Below are 27,037 nucleotides of genomic sequence, written 5' to 3'. Positions count from 1 at the left end.
AGTTGTGTCCAACTCTTGCAACCCCATGGACTGTAGCCCGCCAGGACTTCCCAGGCAAGAATACTGGAGCAGGTTGCCATTTCCTTCTCCAGGGGATCTTCCTGACCCAGGGACTGGGTCCCCTGCATTGGCGGGGGGTTCTTTACCACGGAGCAACCTGGGACGCCCTGCCTCCTCTGTTAGGACATTTTAATGTGGTTCTGTTTCTCCCTACTTTAACTCGAAGATAAACCATTTATCTTAGATTGCCCATAAATGATATGACCCTCTCGGTAAAAGTATTTACTCCAAATGACCAGAGAGAGGTGTGATCGAAGAGATCAACAACAAAGCAGAGCAGTCCGCTGTGCTCCAAGTGACAGGAAAACTCAGTGATCAGAGCAACCCAGGTATGCTCTGGACATCCGGGTCAACTCTTAAGAGGGGAAAGGAGGCTGGCCTGGGGCCTGTCCCCTTTTGCTAATCCTAATCTGCTCTTGACTCTCGACACAGGCCTGAGGATGTAAACGTCAAACACAGTTGGACCTGATTTTTTAGCCAACTGGGTTGTTCAGTGATTGTCAATGATTAAGTCTGGCAGAATCTTTCTCAACCTTGGCCGGACAGAGTAAACCCCTAGAGAGCTCCTAGAAAGCCTAGTGACCAATTAAATGGGTAGCTCTGGGAGTGGGTCTCAGGCATCAGTAGTTTCTAAAGACCTCCAGGTGAGTGTATTACACAGCCAAGAGAGAAGCACCTGTCTAGTTAACTGGATCTCACCTTGGCAGCTCCTAGATTTATGTTGATGTTAAATAGCAATACTAAGTCTAAGTCTGAGACATGACTGACTCTCTGTGACCACATGGACTGCAGCACTCCAGGCTCCTCAGACCATGGGATTCTCCGGGTAAGAACACTAGCGTGGGTTGCCATTTCCTTCTCCAGGGGATCCTCTTGACCCAGGGATTGAACCCATGTCTCCTGTTTGGCAGGCAGATTCTTTACCACTGAGCCACCAGGGGAGCCCTCCTAGATTCACGTGTGCTAAGTTGCTTCAGTCCTGACCTACTCTTTTCGGCCGTATGGACCGGAACCCACCAGGCTCCTCTGTCCAGGCGATTCTCCAGGCAAGGATACTAGCGTGGGTTGCCATGCCCTCCTCCGGGGGATCTTCCTGACCCAGGGATTTGACCCCTTTCCTGCATTGGCAGGTGGGTTCTTTGCCACCAGCACCACCCTGGGATAGCTGAACTCTGCTCGGGTGGGTCCTGACTTCATCGGTCTGGGACTGGGTCTGGAAAGAGGCATGGGTTGCTCAGTCATGGCCGCAAAGCACTGGGGATGCTACAGATGCAGAGCGGAGAGGGGGCTGGAACACCGAATCAGTCATCGATTTTCCTTCTCTTGCAGCTTCCATTTGCCACCTGCCGTGCTGGTCTCTGAGACAACCCAGCTGCATGGTTTCTGAGGCTGGATCATAGAAAAATCACACAAGACCCAGGACTGGTTACTTATACTTTCTGAAAGCCTTCTCAGATAATGAACTTTAAACCTCATTTCTGCAGGAGAAGCTGATGAAAAGCGGCCATAATATCATGCTCTCTGTTTTTGCTTCTTTCTCTGTTCCTCTTCTTCCCAATGGGTTCACTTAAGCTCATTTTGGTTGGGTCTTTCCATTTTTTTCCCTAATGAGTCTGCATCTAATTCTCTTTTCCATTTTTTTTTTTTTTTTACCTATAATTCATCCCCGTTTTTGACCCCTCCCTCTACTCCAGAATGTCTCAAACTTCCCCAAAGATAATTACCTAGAATGCTTGTTAAAAAATATGGATGTCTGGGTTTCAACCCTGACCACCTGTGTGAGAACTTCCAGGAGGGAGGTCTGATTATCTGGACAATACCTCCAGGGAGGGAACTGTGGTCCCGGGTAAGTTTTTACTATGGAGAAATTTGGGAAAACTTGCTAAGCCATCTCTTGTAAATTCATTTTCATTTTCGCTTCAAAGCCCCCCTTTCCCAGAAGACTGTTGGATAGCGGGAGGCTTTGTGGAAGAAGAGAGAATGGTTAATTTAAGAAAAATGAGGAAATAGTCAATTACGGAGCACAAGACAGAAGGCTGTGTTCATTCTGATCCTTTGGAATGTGGATACCAAAAGGCCACTAGCTAACACTGATGGAGCATGTATCCATGACAGATCATTGCTGAGTGCTGTGTGTATGGATTCATTCATCTATTTTCCCTGACAATCTCTCTTATTCTCCCCATCTCCACAGATGAGGTAACAGAGACAGAGAAAGGTCATGTAATATGAATGAGATGTTAAGGGATGGAGGTAAACTCTGGAGATAGCTGCATTGGGTCAAGACTCTTGAGCCTTTTTTTTTTTTTTTTTGCTTAAATATAAAAATCAGAATCAAGATATCTTGATATTTTATTCTGTTATTTATAACTAAAGTATAGCTGATTTACAATATTATATTAGTTTAGGGTATACAACATAGTGATTCAGTATTTTTATAGATTGGACTCCATGCACTGTTATTATAAAATAATGGCTAAGTATCCCATACTTTATAATATATCCTTGTTCTTATTTCTTTTTATACATAGTAGTTTGTATCTATTAATCCCATATCCCTATTTTTACCCCTCCTCTTTTCCTTTCCCCACTATTCTCTAGATCTGTGAGTCTGTTTATTTATATACATTCATCTGTTTTATTTTTTTAGATTCCAAGACCCCAGGTCTCATTCACTGTCTTAAGATTCTTCTCAGGGATGTTCCCACAAAGGGTATGGAGTCAATAATGGGTGTGGTTTGTCTATTTTTTTCATAGTCTTTCTCTCTTTTAATCTATTATCAAACTTCATGATGTTTTACGATGATTTCCATAGTTCAGGGGTCCCAAACCTCTGGGATCTAAGGCCTGATGATCTGAGGTGGAACTGATGTCATTACAATAGAAATAAAATGCACAATAAATGTAATGTACTTGAATCATGCCCAAACCATCCCCCAACAATACCCCGATCCATGGAGAAACCGTTTTCCACAAAACTGTCTCTGGTGCCAAAAAGGTTGGGCACCGCAGCACAGACCAGCCACCTAGACTCTGGATCTGACTCTGCTGGTGGGAACACTTAAATGAGTCCTGGAACTTGCTATATTATCCTTAATATCTTGTTTTTCATCTTAGGCTAAATCTCATCTCTTGGCAATTTTCTTTTCTTCGACAAACCACCCACGACTGAATTCTAAGAGGCAAATGAAAATAATAGCCAGCCAGGGTTGCTGGAGGGGATGTGAGGGTTTAGGTATGAATAAGATACAGAGAAATCTTCGCGCCCGGTCGGGGTGGAGGGAATGGCCAGACGGGAGATCTAATAATGCTGGTTTTAAATTTTACTGTTAAAGGTGCTGGTCATTTACCCTTCTTTAGCCTTTTAAAAGTTAATGTTTGTCTCTGTTGTCACACAAAACTCAGGCTTAATGCTGAGGAAACAAGGAGTTTCCTCTTGTATCCAATGCTATGAATATTCACTCTAACACACAGAGACACACAGGTATGTGATTAAAATCCTTCGCATCCCTTCAGCCTGAGAAGGGAGTCTTCTGGTCTGACAGATGTCAACCCCAAGATGGCAACGGACAAAGTTAATTTAATTCTATCTGCAAGTTCCAGGGTATCTGTTACTTATAAAGTAGAGGTTCTCCTGATAGTACTCTAAGATTCTTTTAAAAAATATAAAATACCAATGACCAGGGCTCCCCAGGTGGCTCAGATGGTAAAGAATCTGCCTGCAATGCAGGAGGCTTGGGTTTGATCCCTGGGTTGGGAAGGTCCCCTGGAGAAGGGAATGGCAACCCACTCGACTATTCTTGCCTGGAGAATTCCATGGACAGAGGAGCCTGGTGGGCTATAGTCCACGGCGTTGCTAAGAGTCGGACACGACACAACTGAGTGACTAACACTTTTTCTTTCAATGATCAGACCATCTTTTAAAATATAACATACCCATGACTAGACCCAATCATTTAAGTCAGAATTCTGGAGAGTGGTACCCAGGTATTTCCAAAAAGCCACACAGGTGTTTCTAATGTGTCTGCCAGCACTGAGAACTAATTTCTCACATATGTTCTCTGAACATAGGTACCCTGCCTTTACAGGAAATAAGAATTGCATCTTCTTTTGTTTTTTAAATTAAATTGTGCTACTGTTGATTTCCATCATTTATAATTCTTGATATTTTAATTATTGGCATTTGTAATTAATACATTGTTTAATACATTTAATAGTTATTAATTTTCAAATAACTATACTTACTGGATGATTCTTTTTAGACACATAAAATTCAGGTAGAAAGGAACACTAATCAGGTTGTTGGTCATATTTAAAAAGTTGCTGGAATCTTGGGGAATCCAGCCATGATTGCTTCCTGCATAAATATAATATGCAGACAAAAGATGCTCCTATTACAGTTCTACTTGGTACCTTTGCTAAATAGTTTACTGATGTGATTCATTCACTCCTCAGATTCTTAATGAGGGTTTGCGATGGGCCAGGCAACCAGCTAAGCTTAAGGAACTTGATGCCATGCTCATGGTCTTTAAACCATTGAGAAATATCTATTACTGGGCTTGGCTGTCTCGAAGCTCATAATCTAATTTATATTTCAGTTTTATCACCTTGAAAGGAAGACCGATTTGCTTGTGATCAGTATTTTACCTCTCTCCCCCCACCGATTCAGTTCTAAAGTTCCAGAACTGTACAAATTCCATTCCCTGCCCTGTTGTTTTATACATATATATAAAATCATATGTATGTCATGTAGAATCAAGATGAAGTACAAAAAGCAAGCAAATCAGTAGATTGACTATAGACTCCTCTGAAATGGCCTATCCTGATATTTTTAAAAAGAGGAATGCATTCACCCCCATTCAAAACTATTTCATGGAGCAACAGTTCCTACACTAACATTGCATACATTGAAAAGTTTAATGTGAAAGGAGTTAAGTCCCGCGAATCTGTCCCCTGTTTGAATCTTCCTCACCAAACCTCTTGAGTTATAGACACTCAAACGCAAGGGCACCTCCATTTCCTGGAGACCTTGAGGACAGCCCTTTTCTGTAATATTAGTTTCTCCAAAATTTAATACTCTCCCTTGTTCCCACTGCACTGCTTTTCTCAGCTAAAGTGAAAGAGAACGAGCAGAGTCTGGAAGCTGGGCCTGGTCACACACAAGCTGCATTCCAATAGAAAAATCATTTCATCTTTCTGGGCCTCAGTTTTCTCATCTGGAAAATGGGAACAAACAGCATACTTGCACGTGCACATGCACGTGCACACACACACACACACACACACAGCCCTCTCTTAGGTTTTTTTTTTTGGTATATATATGTGCAGATCAATGAGAACATGAATGGGAAAGCAATTTGTTTGGGGTGTGTATTATTGTTCAGTCATGTCTGACTAATAGCAACCCTGTGGACTGGAGCCCGCCAGACTCTTCTGTCCAACGAATTTCCCAGGAATACTGAAATGGGTAGCCTTTCCCTTCTCCAGGGGATCTCCCCAACCCAGGGATCAAACCTGGGTTTCCTGCATTGCAGGCAGATTCTTAACTGTCTGAACCACCAGGGAAGCGATTTATTTTTTCAGCTGCATGGACTCATGAACACTGCAAGCTTCTCTCCCTCCACAAAGACATTGTTAAGTCCTGGGCTTCTGTGGTTTTAGGGCAAGTGGGGATAGTTAAGAGTCTTTTGAGGTTGTAGGTCATTTTACAGGTGGCTGCAGCCTTCAGGAAGGTAAATTCCACCTCAGCTTTCATTGGGCAGGCAAACAAGAGCACAGTGGGGTACCAATCACAGGTTGGAAATGGGTCTGGCAGATTCTCTGAACAGCATGTATTATTCTCTAAAGGAGGGGTCCCCAACCTCCAGGATCTAATGCCTGATGATCTGAGGTGGAGCTGATGTAATAACAAGAGAAATAAAGCGCACAATAAATGCAATGCGCTTGAATCATCCCCAAACCATCCACTCCCACCCCGGGATGTGGAAAAACTGTCTACCACAAGATCAGTTCCTGATGCCGACTAGGTTGGGGACCGCTGTTGTGGGAGAAGCCACCTAGTATTGAGGAGGGGGTCTCGGAGCTTCTGGAGGCTCAGAAGAAGCACAGGGTGTCCAGGCTGAGCCTCTGGATGGTGGAGAGGCCACACTGAGATGGTCTGGGTCCACCTAAGACTTGTGGGCAAAACAAAGGGAGCTGATGGTGGAAAGTTCCAGAAACGTCCTAATCCCCGGGGATTCCGAAAACCCACTACCACCACAGCATTGGACTTCTCATCAAGTATGATGGGAAAAGGGCAACATAGGCAGGTTTGGTTGTTTTTTTTTTTTTTTTTTTTTTTTTTTTGACTCTTTGAAAGAGCCATGTTGGTTTGGGGGCAGGGTCTACATTGGGAGAACCAATTGTTTCTTCCTACAAACTTGATGCGCCCCTGGTAACCTGACAGCACCTCCTTGGGCATGAAAAAAGAAGAAATAATCCAGGAGAAAGAGGAACAGAAGTACAGGCTGTTTGATTACAAGGGTCCCAGTTGCTTCTTCCTTCAAAACATTTTTGCCCAATCTATTTTTTTCCCCCAATTTTGAGATATGATTGACAAATTAAAATTGTTTATAACCAGGCTGTACAGAATGCTTTTTTTTTAAAGATGTGCAAAGTGATGACTTAATACCCATGTACGTCGTGAAACGAGCATGACAATCAAGCTAATTAACATATCCTTCACTACACAGGGTCACCTCTCTTTGCCTGGGGTGAGGACATTTAAGCTCTACTCTCTGGGCCAATTTCAGGTCAATGTGTTTTCATGTTTCTAGGATGAAAGTCACGATTGAAAAACCAACAAAAAAATCTTCTAGAGGCAAAACTTTCTGACTCAGAGAACCTGCTGCCACAGGAAAGGATTCATTTTTGAGTCAACAAAACAAATTATGCTCCTAGTTTAGTGATGCTATTGATAATAATAATAATAAGGATGATGATGTTGATGATAATATCCTGAGTGCTACTGAGCATCAGTGCTATGCAAGGAGCTTTCTCTTCATGACCATAATTAATTCTCACAACCACTCAGGGAGGTAGGCATCACTCATTACCCGCCCCCACCCCTTTAATGATAAGACAGTGGAGGGTCAATTAGCTTGCCGCTACTATCTCATGTAGTAAGGAACTTACGAACTGAGATTCAGGCTCTAAATCTCATTCTCTGATGGTAATCTGTAGGTGAATCAGCAAAGATTGGCCAATGCAGATACCAGTCAAAGAGTAGGCACAAGGAGTGCCCGCTTTACATACCAACCAGGGCAACGACACATTGAGGAAGCCACAGGTTCCCAGCATGTTAGTGTTACAGTGGGTCCTGAAAGACTGCCTCGGCTAAAAACAATCTGTCCTTTCAGATGGATTTAATTTGCTTGATTTTGTCCATATATATTCAATGCTTTCTTCTTCTGATTTGGACCATTTTTAAAGTCTTTATTGAATTTGTTACAATACTGCCTCTGTTTTACGTTTTGGTTTTTTTTTTTTTTTGGCCACAGGCATGTGGGATCCCAGCTCCCTGCGCAGGGCTCAAACCCACACTCCCAGCATTAGAAGGTGAAATCTTAACCACTGGACCACCAGGGAAGTCCCTCAATAATTTCAAATAACTGTGTGTGTGGGTGTGTGTATGTGCACGCGCTTAGTCGCTCAGACGAGTCGGACTCTGTGAACCTATGGACTGCAGCCCACGGCTCCTCTGTCCATGGGATTTTGCAGGCTAGAATATTGGAGTGGAGTGCCATATCCTACTCCGGGGATCCTCCTGACCCAGGAATTGAACCTGCATCTCCTGCAATGCAGGTGGATTCTTTACTGATGAACCACCAGGGAAGTCCTCAACTATGTATGCCCTAAAAAACCTGTCAATTGTCAAATTATTGATAACACCATGCTTTTCACCACCTTTTTGCAGTTGATAAAACAGTGAGTGTTTACCTTTGCCTCTTTTTGATTCTAACTGGTATACTCTCTCTTGAGCAGATGGCAAAACAGGGGCTCCATAAACGTAAGAGGAGTCTCACATGACTTTTCCAGGGTAAGTTTTATCACAGGGAGAGTCTACAGTTATACACAACCCATGAGGAGATATTATTAACAGCACAGAATCATTCTGATTAGCTTTGGATCTTTGGGGTAAGGGAAATGATGACTGATGGCCCTAGTCTAGCTGAGGGAGGAAGTCATAACAAAATGGATCATGAGGGCCAACCAATCTCGGGCAACTCTGACCTTCTCCTTGAGGAAGGGAGAGAGCAGAGAGGAGACAGTCAGTAATCAACAAGTTGCAAAGACAAACTCTCTTGCACATGCAAGACTTGTAGAGGGAGAACCCAGAGTGAACCTTGTTTGCTGCCCATGTGCCTGCTAAGTCGCTTCAGTCATGTCCGACTCCCTGTGACCCTATGGACTGTAGCCCATCAGGTTCCTCTGTCTTGGGATTTTCCAAGTAAGAGTACCTGAGTGGGCTACCATTTGCTCCTTCAGGGCATCTTCCCGACCCAGGGATCGAACCTGCATCTCTTGCACCTCCTGAACCGGCAGGTGGGTTCTTTACCACTAGTGCCACCTGGGAAGCCCCACTGACTGCCCACGGGGGTAGAACTGAAGCACCTCGAGAATCGTGCTTCTCACAAATCGCCTACACATCTCCCTGGGATCTTAAAAGTGTAGATTCTGGTTCAAGTGGAGCTGGATAGTCTGCGTGACTCACAAGTTTCTGGTGAGACCAGTTTGGAATTTGGTTGGTCAAGGAATCACGCTTTGCACTGCAAGTGTCTAAGGACCCTAAGTGTGAGCCCCTCTAACCTTGAAATTAGAACAGAATAAGGGAAGTACTTTCCCTGTTGTTTGTTAAGTTTAAGTCAAGGACGTTAAAGAAAACAATTAAAAAAAAAACAGCAGAGAAATTATCATTCTGGGAAAGCAATGGAACTAATATTTTCCGGGACACATTTTTTGATGTGTCCCCAGCCCCACCATGTGGGCTCCTATTCTACCGTCTAGAAGTGATCCACAAACCCTTTAACCATGTAGAAATGGTGTGTGGGGGGAAGTCTCTCATCTTGTAATGCAATCAAATTTCAAATGACAACATTGGCCCATGAAAGGAGGGATTAAAAGGATGCTAGAGGGATTAAAAGGATGCTAGGAGGATCCAGAAATCCTAGGTTGTTTTTTTTTTTTAAAGAAATTCCACAGCAGCAAAAACACTGGGAACCACTGATCCAGGTTATCAGAAATGTGATGCATTTCTAGACTCTCAGGCCAAGGCATTTCAATCTAAGTGATTATGATAATGAAGGGAAAAAGCTGTTTGGTTTTGATTCTGAATCTTCTCCCCCAAATCTATTGATTGAGCCAAACATTGATTATTATGTAGCAAGAATAAATTGGGAACAAAGAGAGCATGGACAAGTTAGCTATTGCAATTCCCTCAATGCCTCTCCTACTCAACTGGTGGTGGTGGTTTAGTCACTAAGTCATGGCCAACTCTCCTGACCCCATGGACTGCAGCCTGCCAGGCTTCTCTGTCCATGGGATTGCCCAGGCAAGAATACTGGAGTGGGTTGCCATTTCCTCCTCCAGGAGATCTTCCCAACCCAGGATTCGAACCCGTGTCTCCTGCATTGCAGGCTGATTCTTTACCACTTAGCCACTTGGGAAGCCCCTCCTACCCAACTACCATCCCCCTAAATTCTGATAGCAGTCCCTACTCTAAATGCCTCAGATGTTAATTAAAGATGAAATGCACTATGGTTTGGAGGAGAATCTAATTCCAGAAGAGTCAATCACTGTGATCTACCCTAGGGAGAAAATCATAAGTTATTTTTGTCCAATGACAGTTCACAGGCGTGTATTACACACAAATACAAAAATAAAATAAAGCCTACATACAAACAGAAGTCAGTTCTTCTGGAAGAGAATTCAAGTTCTCTTCATGGGTATAAACCAGAACTTGCTTTGATAACGTTAAAAGAAATACTAGAAATTTTTAATGGAAAGTTCCCTCTCACCTGCAAAGACAGATCTTCTAGTATATGTGATAGTGACCAAAAAAATAAAAGGCATAGGGGAGCGGGTTTAATTTTTGTCACACTCATGAATGTTTCATGAGCTCAGAGCTTATCTGTGTGTGTGTGTGCTAAGTCGCTTCAGTTGTATTCGACTCTTTGTGACCCTGTGGACTGTAGGGTCCTGCCAGGCTTCTCTGTCCATGGGATTCTCCAGGCAAGAACACTGGAGTGGGTTGCCATGCCCTCCTCCAGGGGATCTTCCCAAGCCAGGGATCGAACCTGTGTTTCTGTATCTTCTGCATTGGTAGGCAGATTCTTTACCACTAGCACCATCTGAGAAGCCCCAGAGTCTATCTACAGTCTGTCCCCTTCCACTTGACTGGAATACTGTCTTTTACGAGGAAAGGTCTTTATTTGCGATGGAAATGGCTGATCCAGAGGCTTCTGTGTACAGTTTCTCATCAGAGGTGTCTGCCCGGCCTCTGGAAAGCACTGGGCTTTCTCACCTGCCTCTAAACCCTTCACAGTTGAAGGGTCTTGATGACATTACTGAAAAGAGAGGTTTTATTTGCTTTTTTGTGGCCCATCAAGTCAATGATCTGCAACCCGAAAAGTATGTAATTAGGCCATGACATGACCACAGGAGTTGTTATATCCTGTCTTGTCACTGGCAAACACAGCTCCCTACATGGCTGTGACAGCCATGGTCTGTTGGGTTTGGAATTTCCTTTAATATCTCCCCAACTCCTTCTTGGTCCAGTCTGTTGACTATTACAGGCTTACTTCTTTTTTTAATGGCTTCAATTAAATTATATATTCATCCGACAGTGCCTAACACTTGTTAAGAAGCCATTACAGGTTATGGACCCAAGGCAACTGGTTCTTGAAACAAAAATTTGAGCACTTTTTCTCTCAATGTGTGCGTGTGTGTGTGTGTGTCTGCATATGTATAAATTAAAAATGAGAAACTCAGGGAATACATTGATCAGTAACAGACATATTACTTTTCATCACTGAGGGCTCTGTGTTCATAAACACGAGTTCCCCAAATCACACTGATGCTACCATCAAGAACTACACACTCCCTCCTCCACTCCTCCCAGGCCATCTCAGTCCTCATCAAATAGAATCATTGTCCATCTGCAGAGCGGGCCGGCAGAAAATATAATTATCTTAGTTATCGTAATTTGTTCGGTGAATGCTCAATCAGCATTATTGATCCATAGGGAAAATAAATAAATGAGAGCATGAAATTCCATTCACTTTTTAATCACTAAGTTGCATCTTCGTTATGACTATTTGAAGCGGCAAACGTGCCTTAGCTCTGACTTTGTAACAACAGTATAAGGGGATAGAAGTGATCCAGGATCTAGACTGACAGACACTGGACTTGAACCCCAATAGCGGATTTCCCGGGGTGCACATCACTGTGCCTAGACCTGCTTCTCCCGCCCGGGCCCTGGGAGTTCCACTAAGCATGGCCACACATGTCCTCCCTGTCCTTCAGTAGTCCAAGGTGAAGCCTGTGGTCCTAGCGTCAGTGCTGACAGGGCGTCCCTTCTCTGATGCATTATCCCGTCTTAAACCATCACTGGCTTATTTAAAACGATCCATCTTAAATGATCATTATACGGCCGCCCTAACTAAACTGCTTCCCTGATCAGGTCATTTGTTCCAATGTGTTGCATACCACCTGACAGACAAGAGACAACTGGTGAAAAATTAACTTCAAAAGAGAAATCTACATGGTGAAAAGATTTAAAAAGTGGCAGGAAACGTCATCTAAGACTGCTCACTTTAAGAAATCCTGATTTATCAAAATCTGAACTTCTGACGGCTGACCAAATTAAAGGACCTATGTAGCCCCTGAATACACGGTTTTCCATTAAAAAAAAAAAAAAGAAACAAAGCAAAACAACAAGTTATTCCAGAACTCAGTGGATTCAAAAGGATTAGATTTGCGCAGAACCCTACCTATTCTATTTAAAAGTCATGGGAATACATGTAAATCCATGGCTAATTCATTTCAATGTATGACAAAAACTACTGTAATGATGTAAAGTAATTAGCCTCCAACTAATAAAAATAAATGGAAAAAAAAATAAAAATAAAAGTCATGTCTACAGCATAATCAACTGAGTAGATTTGACCCTTTTCTTCCCTAAACTTTGACTGACTCTGGAATGGGTTAAAGAAACAACAGATTCAAATGCTAGATTCAGACTCTCAGATTCAAATGCTCAGATTCAAACGCTCAGATTCAGGTGGAACTAAAATAACCTAGATCGTCTTGGTTTCCTCCAAGCTCATTCTTACTCTCCAGATTTAAAACTCTTAGTGGATGATGTTATGGGAATATAAAATAAAATACGAAAAATTGGAATTGAGGATTATGGAAATAAGAACATGAAAATAAAAATGAGAACATTTTATATAGTCCCCTTGATGTGCTGAATATTTCATAGGCAGTATCTTGAAACCTCTGAGCCACTCTGTGAGGTGGAATCAATAAACCCATCACACATGTGGTGATGGAGGACCGAGAAATGACTCCTCAAGGTTGCTCTACTAAGATGCTCAGAGCCTGGGGACTAACGGCATAGACTTCACTCTCAAGCTGAACTGAGCCTCTTCTTCATCCTTCCCCAATTTTGTCTTCCCCATCTGTGAAATGGAGGTGGCAACATCAATTTAATAGGGTTGGTATGCCAAGTCCATGACTGTGTTTATAAAGCACCTTGAACAGTGCCAATCACAGAGTAAGGGCTCCAAACACAGTCATTGTTGCTGTCACTGTTGTTATAATAATTATTATAATTATCACAGAGAGATGATCTGCATCAAAGTTTGCCCAGCTACTATTAAACTTCAAGAAGTCTTAGGGAACAGTGAGAGTACCAAAGTCCTCTGTTTCCACCTCATGAACATTTTCACAGGAGCATTTTCATATATATGGCAAGTTTTATTGATAAAATTTATTTTGATCTGGCTTGTGTACCTTGGAAAATCAAATTTACAGACAGTACCTGTTTCTTTCTAGTTACCCTAAAGCTGTCTAGATTAGTCAACTTCATTTTCTCTTCCTGAGGGGACCCTGAGTCACTGGGGGAAAAAAAGTGAACCAGTTAAGAAAGTAAACTTTAAACCAAAAAGAAGGACAAGAATATAAATAAAAAATAAGAATATATTATATACACTACTATGTATGAATGTATATTTTCAACCCAGTGTTCTAATTGAAAGCTGTACATGCTATTCTGAGCACTGCAGTAGAAAACGATATAAATACAGACATTAGTGACTCATTCCTATTACAAGTTCACAGAGCAACTTTTTCTTTTTTTAATTGCAGGACCCAGAAGAGCTCATCAGGATGAGTGAGAGTAAAAGTGAAAGTTTTAGGCACTCGGTCGAATCTAACTCTGTGCGACCCCAGGGACTGTAGCCCACCAGGCTCCTCTGTCCCTGGAATTCTCCAGGCAAGAATACTGGAGTGGGTTGCCATTCCCTTCTCCAGGGGATCCTCCCAACACAGGGATTGAAACCAGGTCTCCTGCATTGCAGGCAGATTCTTTACAGTCTGAGCTGCCAGGGAAGCCCAAGGGATAAGTGAGAACAGTGGAAAAGATTAAAAGCTAAAATCAAGAGCAACTTCGACAAAGCAGTATCAATAAAAGATACAGAGGAGTAACCACTGCTTGCTGCCATGTTTTAACTCAGGATGTTGGGATGTGAGTCCCAAATAGCTTCCTTTTGACCCTGGGTCCTGGTCTAAATTGTGGCTCTATCCTCTTCTGGACACCCATGAACTAAGCCCCCAGGCCCTCGTCCATCTTAGAATTCCACTGTTGGCATCACCAAGTTTTACAACACCCCCACTCTACTTTCCCAACAGTGGATTTCTCAAAAAGGATTGAAAATGTAAATAAAATATAATATGGAGTCTATCATAGAGTTGCCAACTTTTACTTTGCCAAGGAAGAACATTCAAAACAAAACTGGATAAAAAACAAGAAAGCAAAGCTGTTGTCATACTTTCATACAAGAAAAGCTATTTTTCACAGCATATGGGAAAGAAGCCTGGTTAAAGTCTGGCCATTCTCTGGACAAGAGAGTTGGTCACCATATTACATGGTCCATGGTTTTCTCCCGTCCTGGAAAACCAGTAAATATGTCATCAGAAGCAGTCACCTGGTCTTGAACTGGCCATGGGAGATAGCGTGTGTTAAGTCGCTTCAGTCGTGTCCGACTCTTTGCGATCCTATGCCAGGCTACTCTGTCCATGGGATTCTCCAGGCAAGAATACTGGAGTGGGTTGCCATTTCCTTCTCCAGGGTTTCTTCCCGACCCAGGGATGGAACCCATGTGCCCTACATCTCCTGCACTGGCAGGCGGGTTCTTTATCACTAGCGCCACCTACGAAGCCCACAGGAGATAGGGCTTCACACGAAGCACTAGTATAAGATCCTAAAATCCCTCATCGTACACATCACAAAGAATGGGTGCTTTTTAACCAGAAACAGTTCCAACCTTGATCTAACTTGGTTCACACAAGAGGAACAGGGAAAACTATGAAACTTCCCTCCTTTCTCTGCTTTTGCAAGGTCTACCCTCATTCAGGAATCCACATGATCCAGAGATGAAGCTTTCAGCAAGAAAGAGTAAAACTGTGAAGTCCCTAAAGTATTACAATATTTAAAAATTAACCTTTCTACCAAGAAAACTTGCAGGGTAAATTAAATTTTTCATTTCACGGTGCTCATATGTTTTGCAGCCTGGCAACTCCTTAACTTTTAGCCTATATGAGTCGATAAATACTCTACATAAAATGGTATATCATTTTAAATGCAATTATTAGCCTTACTTTAATGACATTTCTCTACTATTTAATCTAAATCCAGGAAGTAAAACATTCTGAAATAGATAGTGAGTACCCACAAGAATGGAAATTCAACTTAAATCCCTTTAGTTTTTCAGTTTAGATCAAACTAAGGTAATACATAAGGATTTAGTTCTGTGTCCTGGAGTTAAGCTTACTGTGAAAGATTATGAGAATGTAGAGAGATAGTCTTTTCCTATCTGTCCATACTTCCTCCCTTCTTGCCTTCTTTCCTTTCTTCTTCCCTCTTTCTCTCTTCTCTTTTTCTTTCCATTCACCCACCTAACCACTTGTGTATCTATTATCTATCTACCTTTCCATCCATCCATCCATCCATCCACCCATCTATGTATGTATGTACACATTTATCTCTATGCTGTGCTACGTCATTTCAGTCATGTCCAACTCTTTGTGATCCCATGGACTGCACCCTGCCAGGCTCCTCTGTCCATGGGGATTCTCTAGGCCAGAATACTGGAGTGGCTAGCCGTTCCCTCCTCCAGAAGATCTTCCCAACCCAAGGATCGAACCCAGATCCCCCGCATTGTAGGCAGATTCTTCACCACCTGAGCCACCAAGGAAGCTCATGAATACTGGAGTGGGTAGCCTATCCCTTCTCCAGCAGATCTTCCCAACCCAGATATCAAACCAGGGTCTCCTGCATTGCAGGCAGATTCTTTACTGACAGAGCTATCAGGGAAGCCCCTATCTCTACCACCATATAATTTTAAATAGTTGATCTACAGATCAACTGCTTCATGACCCCAAAGACATGACTACTTATTCCTATTGCGTCTTAAGAAAGGCTACTAATCTATTTCTCTCTGACATAGAATCTGTTATTTACAGGTTATGAGTATCACATTTAAAAAATGTTCTCGCATGGGGTTCGTGACTGGCAGAACTTGGCATATCCTGAACTCCTTGTATTAAGATTTATTTATCTAGACACTCATATAAGTCCTCCATGAGGTCCTAAGGCAGAAGTGTGTGTATGTGTTGTGTATACATATATTTTCACATGTATATGTGAGCAATATATATACACAACATACATATATGTATATGTATGACTAGGCAGAGAGCAACATTATTGATATTGATATTATGGCATTTTAATTGGGCTTCTATTAAGCTGTGATTAGTCAGTTGCTCAGTCCAACTGAGTCGCTCATGTCCAACTCTGTGACCCCATGGATTGTAGCCCACCGGGCTCCTCTCCATGGGATTTTTTCCAGGCAAGAATACTGGAGTAGGTTGCCATTTCCTCCTCTAGGGGATCTTCCTGACCCAGGGATCAAACCTGTGCCTCCTGAATTACAGTCAGATTCTTTACCAGTGAGTCATCGGGAAGCCCCTCTATTAAGCTGAGCTATATGAAATTGCCAATATTCTACCATTTGGGGCCCACAAAAATAGCAGTTTCATATGGTAGAGTCTAATGTTGCCGAAAAACTTAAAGGTCTCAAAAAACAAAAAAAGGGTAGAAAATAAAACAACAAACAGAAGCCTGTTGCTTGCTGTCTCTTTTGCTCAGTCTAGAGGCACCTGTATGGCTGGGGCTACTACCGTAGGTCAAAAGCTGCTAACTTTTAAGGATCTTTACAGAAATGCAAGTGTCCATGAAAACAGTGGCCCAGGGTAACTAGCAGGGCACCTGGATCGTCATGAAATCTCAGAGCGAATGCCTCTATTAGTTTCTCCTCTAGCTGGTCTGAATTGAGTTCCCTTCTGCCCTAATGTGGAGGGCTGTTTCCATGCACTGTGTGTTAGGGGATGTTAGGATGTTCGGCAAGCAGGGCAAGCATGACGGATGTCTGCCTTTTTGGCATGGTAACATTGTCATCAGAGCTGTGTACACATCAGACACATTTACCCAAACACCTGTAGCGTGATTCATCGAAAAGGAAATCTTCCCTTCTCCCTCCCCGCCTCCCAGTTTGGCTGCTCAAAGATGCAACAAGGACCAAGTCAGAAGACACAAAGAAACCGAGAGCCAGTCAATCAAGAGAAGCCTGCCCCCAGACTTCATTCAAGCAAGCCATTCATCGAGCTAATGTGGTGATGGGCCTGTCCAATCCAGAACATACCACAAACGCATCAGCAACACCAAGTGGCATGCAATGACCAGATGATCATCGGCCCCACTGCCATGCTTTGATTGGTTCAAGCTCAGAAAACCATCTCCCCTGAGAGTCCAGATAGTTGGCTTTCCACAAATCAAAGTGAGATTAGAAGATTTGAGGTGAAGTCAAAGGCTTACCAAATCTTTCCTAAATGCCCAAGAAAGACATATGCCTATTGCCGATTCATCAATGAGTCTGCAAAATTACCTAGTCCAGTCAGGTCTTTTTCTTTGGGGGGAAATCACTGCCCACACCAGATGGTCTTCCTTCCGGAGGTCCACATTCAAGAAACTCTCAGGGTACTCCAAGATAATCATCGTGTGATCATTTAACCGAGAAGATGATGGGCAGGGAGTTAACGAGGTGGCCATCAACGAACTTCTGGCCATTTCTGAGGTTATTGGAGTCCAAGATTTTCCAAAAGTCCCCTGAATCTTTAATTCGATGAGGGCTTAATTTGTGCTGATAAAAGGTAAAATTCTACCGACTGGGGACATCACACTTCTTTCCCTTTCAAGACGTCTGAGAAGTGAATCTCATGATTAGCGAGAAAATTTATTGCAGTTTCTCCTTGGATCAGGTTGACAGCCAGTGAGTGTGACCCAAACATTCTCTGTTCCTGCTGATTTTATTTCCTATTTTGAAGGAGTTTCTTTGGGTTAAGAAACTTTTCTCTTTGTCATCCTGCCTGTCTTCTAGAAAGTAGGTACTAAGAGTCCCTCCCTACTGATATTATTCTGTGATGGAGTAAAATAAGTGATTACACAACTTTCCTGAGATAATTCTAGATTCTTGCCATCTCTTATTGACTGGAAAGCTCTTCTGATAATTTCACATTTTCCCCTAAACATGTGTCTTCTCTTCAAGTGTCTTCTTCCTCTTTACCTGCTTACTAACAATAAAAGGAAGTACCACTGTTTCATAAATACACTTTACAAATCAAACCAGAAACATAATTTTTAAGATTGTTTTCTGGTAATTTATTTATGTCTGCATTTCTCTCGATGCAATATTTCCATAAGTGGCAAGTGAAACAGGACTAGTAATCAATTTCCACAGCAACCAAAAAGACCTAATGTGCAAATTTCTATAATGAACAAGAGGCCAATTATATGGACAAGAGGACGTTTAGTTGGTTTCTTCAACTGAAACTATTACACCAAAATGGGAATTGCAGAGTTAGTCAAGATTTACCAAACCAAGAATGAGGGCAATTTTTCAGTAGGACAGGTTGCCAGTGAGAAATCTTAATAATATTAAAATAACATATTTCATACATACATTTGCATATACGGCGCCCCCAAGTGCAGCAAAATTTTAACTTATTTTTTAAGGCAGATGCAAATGGAGATGGCCAGATCCTCAAGTAATTCTATCTAAGAATAGTATTAAATGTTGTTTGGTTTTTTTTTTTTTTCCAAATGTCTATGTTGGTCTTATTAAAGAAAGCAATTTAAATTATATCTTTGTAATTAACCTTTTTTTCAGCTTGGGGATAGATGCACTTATACTGAGAAGCAAGATTGAAAAAAAAAAAAACCCAAAGACATAAATCTGTTTAAGATTCTTATAATTATGCAGCAGGCTAAAGTTACTATGATTATAATTATATACAAAGTGGGTGTTGAAGAATTTAACATCGAGAGATATTTTCATAAAAATAATTAAGGGTTGTAGATGAACCACATTACAATTGACACTCTGTGAATCTGCAGTGTGCAGAATTTAATAGAATTAAGCCTTTTCATTTGTAGAGTGATCTTGAGGATTTCAAGACTGTCATCATTTTTATTAGCTTTTTTGACCCTCTCAATTTCCCTAATTCAGTGTCAAAGTGTATTGAAGATAGCAACTTTCATAAAACATATTTTGCATCCTAGCAACTGATGATTTGGTAACTGGATAATTTAAGTATTTAGAACTGTGACCTGACAATTGTTTGGGTTTCTCTGGAAGCTCCCTCCAGACTTGAGAGCTCTCGATGGCTGTTTATAAACATAATAGGAATTTATAGGAATAATACCTGCATACAATCAGATAACAGATCTCAACTCTGTCTTGCCAAAGAGCTATTTGATCACGAGTTTTTATGTATGGGGTTTTCAAAGTGTGACATTGAGGGTTCAGGAATTTCTTTTGCTTTTGTATACATCTGAAGAAGTCTGTAGTTACAAAGAACTAAGGATACATCTTGTGAGAAATGGAATGGAACTGCAGAGAAAGCATACCACAGCAAGAGATGAACTGAGTCACAAGAAATCCGAGAGGAGACCCAGAGTCTGCCAACACTCCCCATTCACGAGTCCAAGACACCGCCTGCTTACCTGTCGAACCCAGCATGCCTCAGCCACACATGCAAACGGTTACCATTACTGGTTTATTCATGAAACATAGTTTTAAATTAAAGGAGTCATTACCCAAAATAAGCACCCTCCATGACATTTGTGCATGCAGAGCATCTGAACATTCACAATTATGTCCTCTGAAAACAGAGCCAACGATTTGCATTCAATATGGAAACGCACACTTTCTTTTTTTTTCCTCCAAAGCACTTATACGAAAATAGCTGTGGCTTGCCATTTCAGAAACCGAGTCATCTGTTAAGCCTGGGTAATGGGTAATAGATCTCCTCCAACCCCCAGCCCTCACCCCCCGCCATCCAGTTCTGACTTCTGCATTTCTTAAACCTACTTCAGTCCCTTCCGCTGCCAGTCTTCACATGTGGTATGCATTACAAATAAATGTTGGCTTATGTTCATAGGCACGGGGTCTGGGCATTGCCAAAAAGACTCTCCTTATGAATGCCAGACACACTGCCCATATTCCTTTAGGTGGGATCTTAAAAGGCAATAAAGGGGAGTGCTTTCCTGAATGTACAAAGGTGTAAAAAAGGGAACTGAGGTGTTGAAAATCAAGGTAAACCTGTGGGATCCTCTCTTGGCTTTCGTCCTATGAGTTACATGAGTCCAGGATTTTACAGAGAAGCCCAGGAGAAGGCTATACAAAGGGTATATTTTGTGCATGCAGGGTGTGCTGTCAGAGGAACTGAGACGGAAAGACAACTATGCAGGGACCCACCATCTTTGTGTCTCAGCAGAGAGGCCAAGTGATCAGAATGAGCTAGGCGTCACTGTGCGTCCTGGCGGCCCCGTGCTGACCTTCACCGTGAGACCTAACTTTCAGGGCATTGCCTTCCCCAGCGGTCATGCATTTGCAGTGAGACCAGACGAGAAGCTCACCTCCCACCAGCTAAGTTCATTTCCAGGTAATAGTCAAGCGTGAGAAAGAAAGCCCTTACCTGTCACTGTAGGCAGCAGCAGTGGCAGGTGTGGGCTGGGCGTAGCGGTAAGCAGCATAACCACCCTAAAACACAAGGAGAAAGCGGGCTTAGGAACTCAGAGGAAGCCAACTCAGGGCGCCTGATGGTGAGACCCCAGCAGAACAGCAGTGACCCACATCTAGCGAACTCAAGTGGAGGTTAATGAAAGCTTAGTACCAAAACACGCGAGAAGGATGTGGGGAGGACTACCAGCCCCAGCTGAATGTTAAAGATTAGCAGTTGTAAGCAAATCCCAAAGGGGGAACCCAGAGACCCTCTGAAAGAGATGTACCTACATGTTAATTAATGGTAATCATTTTGGGGTGCAGAGGATTATGGGCGATTATTTAAATGCTTTTTCTACTTGGCTGAACTTTCCAGATTTTCAAAAGTGAGTATGCTTTACCTTGATTTATCAGCTATCAAGTTATTCAAACCATCTTTGAGAACTTCCTTAAAAATCCAATACAGGTCATGCTAACACCCTGCTATCTTTGATATTTATTAATGTTAATGTCTTTGATGTTTACTTACAAAAATAAGATAATCCTTTGATTGAAACTGTGTTAGAAATCTCCTGCATATGCAGTTGTTCGACCACTAAAGCAACGAAAGAAGACTGTCTCTAGCTTTTTAAATGTCACATAATGATTTAAAAAAAGGAATCTTGAACACTGCTTAAAAATTCTATCTTCAGCTTAAGATATCACACTGGTTCAGACGGGGAATTTGTTTGCTGTGGAAAATATGATAAAGTCTTCCAATTTGTAAATGAAATCATTAGGAGAGAGAAAAAAATTGGAGGAAAATAATTAACATTTAGTTGTATGTACCAGTAATTGCAATTGTTCAATTAAGCAGAGGACAAGCAAATGGGCATATTCGAAAGGAATTGTGTTCAGTGCAGCATTCATTATCAAACTGTGAAAATAACAGAGCTTCTTGCTCAGCAGACCACAGTGATACATCAACCACTGCTGAATGATCTTAGGACAATTAACAGGATCCAGTCTCCACCGATAACACGGGGACCATTCAGGTTCTAAAGAGAATACATAGTCCCATGATCCTCTGGGAAAAGGGTTTTCACCCTTGCTGTGAAGGGACAGACACCCTTCAGGATTCAGGACAGACAACCATGTCAGAGGGCTTCTAATAGCAAAATAACTGGATGTTGGGGGGCATTTAACGGTAGGATCTTGAGTAAAGCAGTTCATTATACTTGGCTCCACGTATAGCACAGGAGACAGATGAACGAGAAAATTGCAAGAAGCATCTATCAGAACAGTGATAGGTACAGTGGTCTCTGAAATTTATTTCTACTCTTTGCCAATCATAACCAACTTTCAAAGCAAGTTTTCTATCACTTACGTGGCAATTCCAAAAAGCTAGTTTCTCCTTAATCAAGCTCCTTCTTTGGATCACTCTGGAGAAGACACCTCCAAGACATTCTGACAGATAATCACCCATAATTTGGAGCCAGTATTTTTATTTTTTAAAAAGTCTCCCTTGAAAAACAATGTGAAAGTTAAAAAAAAAAAAAAAGAGGTCTTAGCCAGAAACCACCTGGTGTTCCAAACACCATGTTCTCTAATTAGGAATGGAGAAACTCATTAAATGTGCTGAGGAGTTGGGAAACCAAAGCAGTTGTCACACGGAGCACCAAGCTCCAGGTACAGAATGATGGGCTGAGGGGAAATTGGGTCAGCCGATTTCTGGAGCCAGTCTTTTCATCAGCTTGCCCATCTCCTTGCCTTTCATCAGGCATCCACAGAGACACAGGTGTGCAGGCATGCGTACTGAGCTTAATGAGGTAGGGAGGGGCTGGCATTGGCTTGCTGATGGCTAGGAGGCATTAGCTGCAACCAGCTGAAAACTCTGAATGGAGAACGTGTGCGTGTGTATGTGTGATCTCTGTCACTCTCAGAATGGAAACCAAAAGTTACTGCAAAGTGCATTGCATCAAGGGCCACGTCAATCAATCATGATGTGCTTTGTCTGAATTCTGGAGGACTCCCTCAACTTCTGCAATGGTTTCTGTCAATGGAAGTAGGTAGCAATTTTGATAAGTGAGAAAAACTATGGCAGTGCAAACAGAATATACCTAAAATGAACGTCTCTGACTGCTATGGTTTAGTCACTAAGTCATGTCCGACGCTTCACGACCCCATGGACTGTAGTTCGCCAGGCTTCTCTGTCCATGGGACAGAGGCAAGAATACTGGAGTGGGCTGCCATTTCTTTCTCCAGGGGATCTTCCCAACCCAGGGATCAAACAACCTGGGTCTACCTGCATTGCAGGTGGATTCTTTACTGAACAAGTCAGCAGCAAGCCTTCACTGAGTACTAGGCTGACGATTATTGCATTGATATAAAATGGAGGAGTGTAGACCTAGGACACTGCTGAACAACTGAGGGGCGTGTCTAAAGCTTTGGGAAGGACCCATTCTCTATTTGCACATGTTTTAACCATTTAGAGAAAACAAGTGTGGGTTTCCATGTAAGACAGGCACAGGAGGTCAATGTCCTGATACTTATCTTTGCTATTTAAGAGTATGTTTACAAGTATTCCTGATTCATGAGTCAAGGTCCTAGTTTGGCAAAGTCTGTGGAACCAGTGAAGAGATTTTGACCTTGGTCGGTGATCTCCTAGGTGTCCAGTAGACTTGATGATGAACAGAAATGTTCTATACTTGAACAGTTCAATATGGTAGCCATTTGTCCTAAATGTCTATGGAAATCTTGAAATCTGGGGGCTACAACAAATGGCATTTTTAATTTATTTAATGTTGAACTCATTTGAACTAAAATGTAAACAACCACATGGGGCTGGTGGCTACAGTATTGGACAGCCCAGGTCTAAGTGATCCCTGGAATTTGCAGTAACTGGACAAAGAAAAAGGGGTAGATGGCTTGACGTCTCTGTATCTATACACTGCATCATCTTCCTTTGCAATTCTTCTTCGGCGTGGAGTCCATTTAAGGGAAAATCAGAGTTGTATACTGATTCGGTGCATGTGTGCACACACTGTAAAATGACTTTAAAAACTGCTTTAATTTGCCTTTTTAACAGGTGATTCTAATCAATTTTATTGCTGACCATATTTTGCAGCTTGCCGAGTATAGCCAAAGCTTCAGCGAGGTTCTGGGGTAATGTTTGAAAAAGAAGTGCTCACTTTCATTTGTGGTCATCAAAACACAGTCACCTTAAAACTGATCCTTCCAGACCTTAGGACAAAAAAAAAAAAAAAATGTGTCCTTGACAGTTATTTTTCCTATCACCAAAGCAAAGGTGAAAAAAAAAGAAAAGGGATGACAAGCTCACAATAGTTCTATGCTCCCTACTCAGAAAACATATTTTCACATGCTGGGCAGCAAAATAGACATGTGATCTTATAGAAAATATGTATTTTAAATGGTCATTATGGATTCCCCTTCCCACCCCTGCCCCCACCACCAGAGGCAACCATCAAAGATACTGATTCACAGGCTTGGGAATACTTCCTTTGTTAGCAAGACCTCTGGAGGTCCATAGGGGGAAGTTATCAATTAAGTACTTTAATGATGCTCCAATTTTCAAAACTGTGCTTGGTGGGATCTTCATCAAGGGAAAGGCAGGTCTCATGACCACATAGGTTTGGGAAATGTTGAGTTAAATGAAATGAAACTGGTTACTCATTTGTGGAACTTTGTAAAGCAGAATTAATGAGCTCTGTGGACCTCCACTGCATCACCAAGTGGTTTGATGATGGAAATCACATTTTTAACTTGAGAGCATACTTTTGGAAAAAGAATGTTCAAATATCCAAATGGCAAACTGCTGAGGAAGTGAGGTGAAATGTTTGTGTATTGATGGGGACACAGGGCTTCCTCCTTTCCGAGAATATTCAAGGATCTCACTTTGTCTAAAGCAGGTGGATTAATGATATACATAAAATTTATTCACTCTAATGACATTTACAAGAGCATTATTTGCAAAATATAAAATACTTCATATAAATCATTACTCTTTAACTTATCTGCATGACACATTCAGCTGATTTTGAAGTCCAGTTTTTCTTAAAAGGTGAAAATAAAAGCTTATCTCAGAAATTTTAATTATTTGGTTTGCTCCTTAGTCCAAATACCCATTTGTTTCATATTAGATTTCTTATTAAAACTTGATTAACCTCACCATTAAAAAAAATGTACTTTCTTAATTGACAATACTGAACAAAAGTGACAATAGCAGGTTAAAGGGAGAACTGTATAATAAAATTCCCACTGATCACTTTAATTTTACATTCTCCTTACATTTTATTTGACAGTTTTTGTGTTGGTTATAGACCAAATTTGGAGACTTGGCCAGCTACACTCCAATGGATGTGTTGGTTTTTTTTCCTTCCTACAAGTTTGTTCATTTGGGGTGGCTTCATCGGTGAGAAATAGGTTTGAGAGTTATGGCAGAAGATGTGAAATAAATTTATAAGAAGCTACAGTGTATACTGATTCTTGATGCTGAATTATAGAAGGTTTTTGGTTTAACCATCCCAGTTGACTCCAGGAAATTACTAAAAAAATTTTTTTCAGACAATTGGTTCAATGAAACCCTTGGATTTTTTTCACTGAGTTTATATTCACTGAAGCCAGATACATTTTAAGCCAAGAAAGAAACAGCCAAGCCCAGTCTCAATTCTGAAACACACATAATCTAGCAAAGAGGGGAAAAAAAGATTTCAAGAGGAGTGTTTCTCTTTTAGAAGAAGTAATATCAAAACTGGAAAATTCAGTTCAGTCTTCCCTCCTTCTGTGTTAGAGAATGTCTCCCTTCCCTCCCCAGAATCATCTTGTTAGTAGGATTTCACAGCAAACCCACAATCAATAGTGATGAGTTTTTCCACCAGCCAGGATTTCATACCTGCAGCAATTTATTGCCATACACAGGCTCTTGATACACTACTCTATAAGGAAACAGAAATGTAATGTTTTCAATGCAAAAATGAAATAAATAAATAAAATGCATAAGTCAGACAGAAATTCCAGAGCACTTCATTTCCAAGTTTGCATCTCTTTTGTCACTAAGACCTAAGCATGATACCCATTAAACCCAAAGGAGGACCAAGCAATGCTGAACATTTCTGAGCAACCAAGAGTATTAAGAAGGTGGGGGTGGGGATCAAACCACCCTCATTGTATTTGTGTTATAATTCTGTGTGTATTTTTAAAGAAGGAAAAAGGATATTTTCATGGCTTCTTTCCCTTACAAGCATATTGCATGCCTGCTAAGTCACTTCAGTCGTGTCCAACTCTTTGAGACCCCATGGACCATAGCCCACCAGGCTCCTCTGTCCATGGGATTTCTCAGGCAAGAATACTGGAGTGGGTTGCCATTTCTAACAGTTCATATTAACTCTCTCTCTCATTTGTCTCTTTATCTCATGGTTGGATTTCTTGGGCACACCTGAGGATTTAACTTTGATGCCGAATGATGGAGGCAGTTAAGATGACAGTAAGTGTATCAACACCTTTTTAAAAAATACCTTATAATTTTATTTGTCAATTATACCTCAGTAAAGCTATAATTTAAAACAAACAAACATGACCTATGGTGACTACAAATTATTCCTTTTTTCTTTTTAATACCTTTTTAAAAAATTTAATTTCAAATAACAACAGACAGAGCAATTGTATTTCAGGAAACAATGAATCAGATAGAAGCTACCAAAGCTAATTTTAATAAAAATGACTGGAAACACTCCTCATGTGCCTGTGTGTGTGTGTTTGTGTAAGAGTATGGGTGTGTGCATGTGCATGGGTCTGGAAAAGCTTCTTCAAAGATGGATGTCATTAACCCGCCATCACTTCATTCAGGTCCAACACACAAGATCTCAGCAGAACCCTTGGGCAGACTGGGGAGCAGTTTGGGATGTGACAGTGATTTGTGAATGAGGCTGATTTTTTCCCATGAGTGGTTCTAGTTGGAAGTGAAGTGTTCCAGTTCCAAGGCAAACATCAAGGTGATTGAACATTTTAACAGATGTAGGGACTTGCCTGATAAAGGGGTGTGTGTGTGTGTGTGTACATATAGTATGTATGTTTTAAGGAACTTCCTTGTGGTCCAGTAGTTAAAATTCTGCACTCCCAATGCAGGGAGCACGGGTTCAATCCCTGGTCAGGGAGGTTCTGCATGCCGTGTGGTGGGGGCAATACATGTGCGTGTGTGTGTGTGTGTGTTTCTGTCTCTGTGTGTGTGTGTGTGTGTGTGTGTGTGTGTGGCTTTCCTGGTGGCTCAGGGGTAAAGAATCTGCCCACCAAGCATGAGACCCAGGTTCAATCCCTGGGTTGGAAAGATCACCTAGAGGAGGAAATGGCAACCCCCTCCAGTATTCTTGCTTGGAAAATTCTATGGACAGAGGAGCTTGGTAGGCTACAGACCATGGGGTCGCAAAGAATCGGACATGACTGAGCAAGCAAACAAACAACAATAATGAAGAACACTGGATTGGTTAGCCCATAGCTTCTCCAGGGGATCTTCCTGACCCAGGAATCGAACCAGGGTCTCCTGCATTGCAGGCAGATTCTTTACCAGCTGAGCTACCAGGGAAGCTCCTAGTTCTACT

The 27,037-nt window shown here is 41.7% G+C and overlaps 1 protein-coding gene across 32 annotated transcripts in view; it reads right to left on the bottom strand.

Annotated features, from left to right (window-relative positions):
• The window catches only part of RBFOX1 (RNA binding fox-1 homolog 1), a 2,345,672-nt gene that overhangs the window by 20,629 nt on the left and 2,298,006 nt on the right, over nt 1-27,037 (bottom strand). For 17 of the 32 annotated variants that reach the window (XM_070460569.1, XM_070460578.1, XM_070460577.1 and 14 more), the window contains one exon: nt 20,419-20,483. In XM_070460569.1, the coding sequence (XP_070316670.1) occupies nt 20,419-20,483 (65 nt within the window). Of the gene's footprint in view, nt 1-20,418; nt 20,484-25,335; nt 25,379-27,037 lie in introns of all 32 variants that reach the window. The other 15 variants (XM_070460568.1, XM_070460570.1, XM_070460564.1 and 12 more) reach the window with 1 other exon arrangement.

Source organism: Odocoileus virginianus, chromosome 33, assembly GCF_023699985.2.
Source record: "Odocoileus virginianus isolate 20LAN1187 ecotype Illinois chromosome 33, Ovbor_1.2, whole genome shotgun sequence".
NCBI classification, from domain to species: domain Eukaryota; kingdom Metazoa; phylum Chordata; class Mammalia; order Artiodactyla; family Cervidae; genus Odocoileus; species Odocoileus virginianus.
Note: the sequence above shows the minus strand (reverse complement) of the source record. Positions and strands in the feature narration are given on the sequence as shown.